The 10,176-nt window shown below is 33.1% G+C and overlaps 2 protein-coding genes across 2 annotated transcripts; both read right to left on the bottom strand.

Moving 5' to 3' along the window:
• LOC11440082 (MDIS1-interacting receptor like kinase 2) lies at nt 1-3,335 on the bottom strand. Its single transcript, XM_003622656.4, has 2 exons — nt 750-3,335; nt 1-610 (listed from the first exon to the last, which is right to left on the bottom strand). Exons 1-2 carry the CDS (start codon nt 3,274-3,276, stop codon nt 234-236), a joined length of 2,904 nt encoding a protein of 967 aa, XP_003622704.3. The 5' UTR covers nt 3,277-3,335; the 3' UTR covers nt 1-233.
• Nucleotides 3,336-7,942: 4,607 nt separating this feature from the next.
• Nucleotides 7,943-9,181, bottom strand: LOC11440081 (2-hydroxyisoflavanone dehydratase). Its single transcript, XM_003622654.4, has one exon. The coding sequence runs from the start codon at nt 9,105-9,107 to the stop codon at nt 8,124-8,126; it is 984 nt and encodes a 327-aa protein (XP_003622702.1). The 5' UTR covers nt 9,108-9,181; the 3' UTR covers nt 7,943-8,123.
• Between the last annotated feature and the right edge of the window lie 995 nt (nt 9,182-10,176).

Here is a 10,176-nt window from a genome sequence, read left to right as displayed (position 1 = left end):
TTAACAATTCACCAATTGATTGAAATATTCAAACCTTGGGGGGTTTTAATAACACTTAACTCATCTTGAGACTATACAATATTATCAATATATAATTAAAATGACATGACATCTGACATTAAGAAACAATTACAATAAAATAGCATTGCATACAAAAGAATTTAAAATGGTTTTCAATATTTTTAAACAAGAAAGAACATGTAGAACTCAAGCATGTTTAGTAAGTTTATTCTTTAATCTATTTGTGTGTGATTCTCTTTGACAATATGAAACTCATCCATTGTAGACAAATATGACATTGCAAGTTCGTTGGTGACCTGCTCCATGGTAGGGCGAGATGGTGAACTTTCAGTCAAGCAGGCAATTGCTATCCTTGCAATTGATACTAACTCGTTAATAAAATGATTCAACGGACGAGGGAGACGTTTATCCAACTTGTCCATCAATGACATGTCATCGAGTTTGTAGCCTGCGATTTTCCACAAAGGTGATGGTGAGGTATTATAGTATACAAAACCTCCTGGGTGTCTTCCAAAGAGTATTTCCAATGCCAACACTCCGAAACTATATACATCACACTTCTCATTCACTTTCATTGTGTAAGCATATTCTGTGCCAAATCAAAAGAGAATCATGTAAAGAATTGATTTCAAAAACAAGCATAGCATATAGATAATTTGAAGCAGTTTTGTTCCTTAGTCGTTACGAGTGAAAAATTACAAAACTATATTAGATAAAGTGAATTTAACCTGGAGCAGCATATCCAATGGTTCCTGCAAATGAGGTCCAATTGGTTGAATCAGGATTTAGAAGTTTAGCTATTCCAAAGTCAGAGACATGAGCTACATATTCCAAGTCTAGAAGTATATTCTTGCTTGATATATCTCGATGAACAATCGGAGGTGAGCAATGATGATGCATATAACATAGAGCATTAGCTACATCTTTAATGACATTCACCCGCTTATTCCAATCAAATGCAATTGCTTGATCATCATCTTTCAAAATGTTATCTACACTTCCTTTTCCCATGAAATCGTAAACCAAAAATGAGAATCGTGAATGCAAACAAAATCCATACAGCTTCACAATGTTACGATGTCGAATTTCTATCAAAGCTTGGATCTCACTTGTGAAAGATTTTAGGCTGGAATCTTCTTCATCTATTACTGAATGGAGTTTTTTCACAGCCACTACTTGACCTGTGTCCAACACGGCTTTGTAAACACTTCCCTGCCCTCCTACTCCGATGAGATGTTTATCATCAAAATCTTCTGTGGCTTCAATAATACTCTCATACACCATTTTTCCATCAAAACTCCATATGGTAAATAGATTTTGAGTATCAAATGTGTTCCTTCGAGCCAGGTATTGTATCGTGGTTGAATTTTTGCAGAGATGCAAGAATTTGAAACAAACTAATACTAGTATTAGAGTTCCAATTGCAAGTGGTAAAACAATCAATAAGACTTTCTTATGATTATGAGATCTAGTACCGCTTGCTTTTGAGCAAGGCTCCAATCCAGAAACATTACCACACAGTCTTGTATTATTTCTCAAAACTTCAATGGTTGCTTTATTGAAAGCTGGAATGTTTGGAACCGGACCCTCTAATTGGTTAAACGATATGTCAACCGATAACAAACTCAGCATATGATCAAAGTTCGAGGGAATAAATCCAGAAAGGTTATTATGTGATATATTCAATGATTCTAAGTATATCAGTTGAGCAAGCGTTGACGGTATTGTTCCGTTGAGAAAATTCCCACTAAGATCAAGACTTTGAAGGACTTTAAATTGGCCAAACTCAACAGGAATATTTCCTTTAAATTTGTTATGGCTCAAATTCATGTTCAATAATCTAGGAAAATATCCTAGTTCTCTTGTGATGAAGCCACTTAGATAATTTACGGCAAGATTTAAGGTCTCAAGTTTCTTTAGTGATGTTATTTGTACAGGAACGTTTCCTGAAAGACGGTTGTTGTGTATCAAGAGTTTAGACAATGAAGTCAAGTTACCTAACTCCTTTGGAATTTTTCCTGTGAGATAATTTGAAGATAAGTCGAGCGCATATAAAATGGTTGCCTCGCCTAGTTCTGGTGGTATACCGCCAGATATGTTATTATTGGAGACATTGAGGAATGTCAGGCTACGACATTTCCCCCAGTTCGGTGAAATCTGGCCATAAAAATTATTTTGACTCAAATGCATGTAATCCAAATTCGGATACACACCAAAGAAATCTGTTATATTTCCAGAAAGTTGGTTTTGTTCAAGCCTAATTCTTACAATGCTTGAGCAATTCTTCAAACTCATCGGAACAGGACCAGTGAAATGGTTATCCAAAACAGCGAAGTATTTCAAGTTTCCACCAGTGCAAATATTGTGAGGGAGTTGACCAATGAAATTGTTATAAAATATTAGAAATGTTACCAAATTGGAAAGCTTATTGATTTCTATTGGAAGTTCCCCAGAAAGATGGTTTGAAAATATGAAAAGATTTTGTAAATTGCTCAAATTTCCTATTGTTGGTGGGAGTTTGCCTGATAAAGAGTTATTGGACAAATTAATTTCAACCAAATTTCTCATCATTCCAATTTCATGTGGAATGAAACCAGAAAGACTATTATCACTAAGCCTTAAATAGTTCATCTTGATCAATTTCCCAATTTCCACAGGAATATGGCCAGATAAGTTGTTAAGAGAAAGAATTAAAAATTTTAGGTTCATTGACTTCCCAATCTCCTTAGGGATGTGGCCAGAAATATGGTTCTTTGCTAAATTTAGATACATCAAGTTAGTCAAATTTCCTATCGAAAACGGGATATGCCCTGTGAGATCATTGTTACTAAGATCAAGATGGGATAGTTTCGACAAAGCATCGATATCGGGAGGAATACTTCCATTCAAGAAGTTGCCACTAAGATTAAGAGTGAGTATGTTTGGAAATGATGAGAAGTTGAGAGTTTCAAGTGTACCTTTTAATCCCATTTTTGTGAGATTTACATTGGTGACAAATATGTTATCTTCATCACATGTAATTCCCATCCAGTTGCATGAATTGTTGCCATTCCATGAAGATAACAAAGCTTGGCTTTCTATTTCAAGGTTGCTTTTCCATTTCAACAAAGAACTTGCTTCTCTACTTTTTACATTAATGGTTGAAGAAGAAGAAACATGTGTAGAAGAGGCCATTAGAAATGCACAAAGACATATTGCAAGAAGCTTTATGGACTGAATGGTTGAAAATAGGAATATCATGGGTGAAGTCTTCATTCACTAGTTTGGATAGAAGATACTTGTGTTTTTAGACATTGATATGAAATTCTTGTAATGTTGCATATATTTTAATAGATAACCAAAGTCAGCAACATAATAAAATATAGGTATTACACCGTTAGGTATACCATATGAATATGATGGATTAATTTTTTTTATTTGGTTGCAGAATATGATATAGATCAATTAATCGAATAAATTAATATGATTTCTTCATAATGTGCGTCACCAGAAAGTAGGAAGCAATTTCCTTAGATATTACTTGTATTACTTCTCTTTCAATGATTGTTTTTGAACACTTTTTTACGCATTAAGAAAATACCAAAATTGTTAGAACGGATCGAAATTTGAATTTGAATTTCTCCATTTGTATGTATGAGGTTTAAACCCTAGTCACCAAAAAAAAAAATAGTTTTTTGACCTATAAAAAAGAAAACATTATTCTAGAGCACACGTGTGTTAGTACTCTATAACTATGATAATCTCTTGCTAACCATCAATAAATTAGTTAAAAGAAATGATAAAAACACAACTCATGAAAGTAGAGTCAAAACGCCATAGATTTTTAAAGTTTTCCGTTCATGATAGTCTAGTTTGAGGACGTGTTAATTTGAATCTTCCTTCAATGATAAGTTCCAAATTCGCAACAAAATTTGGATATAAACTGAGTTTTTTCTTGATGTCCAAGTAAAAGAGGACTTTATTTTTGCTGTAGGAAGTAAAAGAGGACTTGGCACTTCATTTATCTTTTACAGAATTATTCTTCCCTTCTCGGTTCTTCTTGCGTGTCCTCCAAAATATCGGTTATACCGCGTTCAAATTATATAATTTAATCTAAAAAATCATGATTCGAATTATATATTCTGAAATATATATATATATATATATATATATATATATATATATATATATAAAAGTAAGAATCGAAACCCTCCTTTATTGTTGGGAAATGACTTCCATAATTTTCCTCCTCCGTGAACTTAAAATTGGCATTAGGAGAAATGTGAAATATAAGCGTAAAGACACAAGAGAATTTTAGAGTGGAAAACCTTCCCAATGTGAGGAAGGAAAAACCACAGGACCTTTGGACCTCTTAAACTTCCACTATAATGATAATGGAAATACAACAACTTCACCCTTAGGTGAATCTCACTACAATATATCTCTCAATTTGTAAGGAACACTCTCATAATTAAATTGACTCAATATTTCTCTCACAAGGAAACTCTTTATTAGGATCACTTTTCTCTTTTGAGCAAGGCTCTTTCTCTTGTGGTGTGTTATGAATGCTTGTCCATGGTCCTATTTATAGGACAAGCAAGTTAAAGATGCCTTACATACATGAAGACACTTGTCATTTGCCTTTCATGCAAAACACCAAATGTCCCTTGCAATGCATGCACCACACCACATGTCTCTTGCAAAGCACTACAACATGTGTTACTCATACACCATACCATGTGTACACCATGCACCTTATTACTTGTCTTCACATGCAACCTTCTATTTTATCAAATATATGTTGGCGATGTGACAATGGCTGAACCCCACACTTATTTCAACAATTACGAATTTTAGCCCTAACTTCTAAGAAAACCCTCTAAAACCTAAACAACCACATATTGTGCTATTTTTGAAGGCTCTGTTTGGTAAAAATAGCGGATAGCTTATAAGTTAGTTGATAGCTTATAGCTTATAAGCTAATTGAAGTGTTTGGTAAAATTAGCGGTTCAACTGACTTATAAATGTAAAATGACATAAAAGGACATTCTTATTTTATATTAAAATTTATATTCATTAATATTTAAGTATTTATAATTTATTAATTTAATATATTTTTTATGCATTATCTTTAGAAAAATATAAAGAGTATCTACTGAGAAAACAAAATATAAGGAGTAAAAGATTTGGACGTAAAAAAAAAAGTATGAAAATAAAATATAACGGGTTTAGTGAATTTAAGTAATAAAAATAATGTAAGCATAACCAAAAGAATTTAAACGTCACTAATTTTTTTTTTTGCCTTTTTTATGAAAAATTATAACGTAATTCATGATTTTTTTTTTATTTAAACGGAAGGCAATGATCATTTTTATTTATGAAAAAAATATATATATTATGATGTAGGTATACTGCAGTTGCATAAAAACATAATTATATCTATTATTACAACAAAGGAAGGCAATGGATATTTATAAGGTAATTATATCTATTAGTTAAATTATAATAAATTATAAAGGATAAAAATGGATTTTAGATAAAATATTAAGGGTAAAAATGGAAGAAATTTTGAGAAGCTATAAGCTATAAGCTCAAACGCTACTTAGAATAGCTTCTGAAAAATAGCTTATAAGCTCGTGAAATAAGCTATAAGCTCATGGTGAAATAGCATTACCAAACAGAGCTTTTTTTGTCAGACGAGCTTATAAACTATAAACTATAAGCTATAACCTCGTTGAGGTGTCTTATCAAACAGACCCGAAGTGAAGTTGAATTATTTTGTTACATTTCAACTTATTTTATTTTAACCGGTAAACAAAAAGTTAGTTCACATTTCTTCATTCACTTGTTCTTTAATTTATTTTTTACTTCTTCATAAACGCTGATCTGGCATTAAATAAAAGTGGTCGATGACGCATTTTTATTTACTTTTTTTTTTAAGGAACATTTTTATTTACTTTATGTAATTTTTGTTCGGGTATTTAAATAAGGAAAAAATTAACTTGTATTTTTAAGGGCACATGTTAAGAAAACCAAATATAAAAATATAGTATTGAATATTGTGCATTTATTATCTAAAAGGTATAAAAATTTATTTTTTAATATATGCAAAATTTATTTTTCTTTTCCTTTTTTAGTTTTTAACTTGTGTCCCTAAGACACATGTTAGCATCACCTTATGATACAAAATATTATTCTATTCGAAACTAATTCGTTGCACTAAAATGATTTCCAAGGATAATTCTCCAAAACTTACCATGGATCGCATGGGTTTTAAATTTATAGCGTAACCAATATCAAGACATTCAAACCAATATATTCAAAAGTGTCTAGAATACAACAATTATCAAGAATAATTGGTACACGTCTAGTATAAGTAATATCTATAGAAATTGCTTCTTACTTTCTAGCCCTAACGTGGTACAGTCAGTGACGCTCATTATAAAGAAGTCATGTTAATTTAATTCGATTAATTAATCTATCATAATCTGTACCCAAATGAAAAATGAAAATATCATATTCTTGTGGTATACTTAAGGGTGATACACCTTTATTTCATGATTTACTAGGATGCTCCTTGATGTTTCAGCCGGGGGTAGTATTAGAGTAAAAATAGACCTTGAGGTTCAAACCATAATTTAGAACATGGCTCAGAATAAGTACCGTGTTGAGACTGACCAATGTGAGATACGAGTGCTTGAAGTGAATGAGAATAGTGTTATCCTGGTTAATCAGACCTTGATGAGTAAACAAATGGATGCACTCTCCAAATTGGTACAAGCCATAAGTATGAGACAAAGTTCAAGTTCAACAAACTTAAGTTCAACAGATTCAACAAACACAAGTTTTGAGATGCGAGTTTTGTGGTGAAGGACATGCTAATGGTGAATGTGTACCCGAGGGAGTGAGTGAGGAAGCCAGTTATATGGAAAATTATCAAATAAGTGTTTAGAGCGCATTTGATACATTCAATAAGTGTCATACTTAACTATGTGCTTGGTGATTATGTGCATTGGTGAAACATGGTGATTTATGTACTTTGTGAAATTTGGTGAATATGTGAAGATGTGAAAGTGTACTTATTGTAGTATTATGCTTTTATGCTTGATGTTTAGTAATGATGTTCAATTAATTGTGAATGATTTAATGTAGTGTTGTTAGTTTTTTAAAATTAATTATGTCGTTTACTTTCATTTGATTATATATTATTTGTGAGATGTTATCTAACCCTCAATGGTCGTTTGGTTGACCGCATGCCTATCTGTATGAATGGGTAGACGGCTTGCAGGATTAGTTGTTTTGCTTATGCTTGATGCTAGCTTCTGAGCTACCTCGTCTCTTTGCTTTGGAGTCTTAATTTAGGGCTCTGATTATGATGTCGGTCTTTTATCATTTATTTTTCTTGTTTGATGAGACTATCACTCAATATGTTGAGATTAATTTGAGATTTATATGAAGGATAAAAGTTATTGGAAATCTTGAATTCTATATTTGTAAGGAAAATTCTATGGTGAAGTCATAAAAATGACTTTTTTGGTGAAGTTAACACTATAACATAAAAAATGTAATGAGTAACACCCCACCGTTTGTACAATGACATCAAAAGCTCAGTCATTATAATATCATCAATTCATCAGATTAACAAGACTACACTTAATATAATTTTATCCTATACCTTGTTATAAGCGTAACATCCCACAAAGTGTAACACTTAAGACTACCACATAATATCATCAACTCTGTTTGCATGTTAAAGATTTCAACGATAAAATAGTACATGTAAGTCCAAGATGTTGCAAGCATTATTAGATGAATTACTATTGATCATTAATCAGTAATCAACAATTTAAAAATGAATCAAACATTAAAATTAAAATTAACTTTTCCAAAAAAGTCAATTTCTTGACTGCACCGTAGAAGCTCCCAAATTTGTAATCGAAAGTTGGACAACAAAAAAAATGTAATAGCTTGAACTGTAAATCTCAATGAGTAGTAGTACGTGTATGAACTCTAAAGGCTCTCATATACTGCTATGTATTCAAATTGTATCTCAACATTAAGTAACCAACTGTGCTACACTTATTTCAATGACACAATTGTATCTCAAGAGGAAAAATATTTCCTTACTCATGAAGAAAGGAAGCCAAATGCTTGATCAATTTATGAGCACTCTCAGATTCAGGATGAAAGATATGATAAACATGGTCTTCATTTTCTTCTTCAAACAATTCCAATTTCCCTTTCCAACCACTCTTCTTCACAAGCTCATAATACCAAACCCCTCTCTCCCTTAATCCATCTTTCCCAGCAACACAAACAATCATCCTATCACAACCAAGTCCATCCAAACTAGGTGCCCCTATACCCACAGGATTAATCATAGGATTATCAATCCCACAAGGTGCTGAAGGATACACAAAATTCCAAACAGAAGAGTACAAATCTTTATCAGAACTCTTAAATTTAACACTTTCCAATCCAACAGGGTATGAACTAAAGAACAAAGGCTGTTGTAAAATAGCTCCTACTAATTTAACATCATTAGGTAAAGCTTCAGAGCCAGCACGCATAGCGATGTTATGAACTATGTTACCACCAGAACTAGGACCACCAATGAAAACTCTGTTGAAATCACCATGGTTAATTAACCACGGTTCAGCATTGACCGGGTTTTTTGCAGAATTGGAAGCAACCCATTGAAGTGAATTCCAACAGTCATCATAACAAGCAGGTAGAGGGTGTTCTGGAGCGAGTCTGTATTCAACAGAAACAACAATGGAATTCGCTAGTGGAACGAAGACATTGCAGTGTTCGTGGTGGATTTTGGAGAAAGCGGATTCAAAGAAGAAACCACCGCCATGGAAGAAGACCAAGATGGAAAATTTTTGAGTCTCAGAGTGAGAGACTTTTGGGAGATAGATACGAGCGGAGATGTTGGGGTTTTGAGAGATGATGATATCTTTGGATGGTGAATTTGGGTGGTCGGGATTGGGTGAGACAGTCGGTGCTTGCCGTGGACGGTCGACGGTGCCGTCGCTGTAGACTGTGATGTAGGTAGGAATTTCAGAGATGATGTGTTTTGTTGTATCTGTGGTGATGGATGCCATTGATTCAGAGATGCTAAAAACAGGGGAGTGTTTGGATTTTTATGAAGGAGTAAGAGTAACGATTATGTGATCACAAGTCCAACCCAATCATCATCTTATCCAAAACAATCACGTTAGAACACACAATAAAATTGGAGAATTGCTATTCCCACGTTTGATTTGGCTGTGCCACACGAGTAAATTACTCAAATGTTCATCGGCAGTTAACTGCCGAAGTTTTAGAAATCCGACTGCAGTTAACTGCCGAGGAAAACCTCGGTAGTTAACTGCCGAGGAAAATGTTATAAGAACAGAACAGCATAGGAGTCTCCAAAACTTCATTGTTGCGTTTTTGATTATCCAAGGTGCGATTTTAGGTCATTTGAAGTCATTCCAATCCAATTTCAATCACAAAAACAAGTAAGTTTTTTGAATCCTATTGCATTCTTGCTTTGTGGTCGAATTGTTTGTTATTTTTTGTTAAATTTCGATTATATAGGTTCGATTATATTGATTTGTTGATTTTATGATATGTTAGGATAGTTTAGGTTAGAATGGTTAGAATTGTTAGAGAACTTTTATTGAATTGTTAGGTTTTGATCGCCATTTTTTTTAATGTAGATATGTCTCAGAATCAGAATCAGGGTAACGTTCAGGGTGATGAGAAGAACAAAGAAAAATCGCCTATGACGTGGCACTGAATTGTTTGCGATGGTTCCGAAAAAAAGAAGGGTTCGAATGTGCCGGTGTACAATCACTCGAGGTTGAGGAGGAGCGGGAGGACATGCTATTTCGGTCCTCAACCAAAACAAGGTACCGCAGGGACTGTAGCGGGCAACCCGATTGATTTGTGTGACGAGGAAGAATGAATGTAATGGCTTTTAATGCCTAATTGTTTTGGATTTTTTTATGTTTTATTTTTGTGTCGCGCACATTTTGTTTGACATTATGGTACTTAGAATAAAATCGCATTTGGAATAAATAAATTTGAAAAGTGAATAAATAAGATAATTATTGTTCCATTCAAAACAAAATATATGTTATCACATTACATTGCATTACTCATTACATTACATTTCGAAATTTACCT

Source organism: Medicago truncatula, chromosome 7 (assembly GCF_003473485.1).
Source record: "Medicago truncatula cultivar Jemalong A17 chromosome 7, MtrunA17r5.0-ANR, whole genome shotgun sequence".
Classification (NCBI taxonomy): domain Eukaryota; kingdom Viridiplantae; phylum Streptophyta; class Magnoliopsida; order Fabales; family Fabaceae; genus Medicago; species Medicago truncatula.
The sequence above is the reverse complement of the archived record's forward strand: the minus strand, read 5'-3'. Positions and strand labels throughout refer to the sequence as shown.

What these genes read in the sequence shown, in the direction of transcription:
- LOC11440082 (XM_003622656.4), bottom strand. Translation starts at nt 3,276, where the DNA reads ATGAAGACTTCACCCATGATATTCCTATTTTCAACCATTCAGTCCATA. An exon ending in CATTGGATATGCTGCTCCAG is followed by an intron (nt 611 to 749) that starts GTTAAATTCACT and finishes GATTTGGCACAG; the next exon opens with AATATGCTTACACAATGAAA.
- LOC11440081 (XM_003622654.4), bottom strand. Translation starts at nt 9,107, where the DNA reads ATGGCATCCATCACCACAGATACAACAAAACACATCATCTCTGAAATT.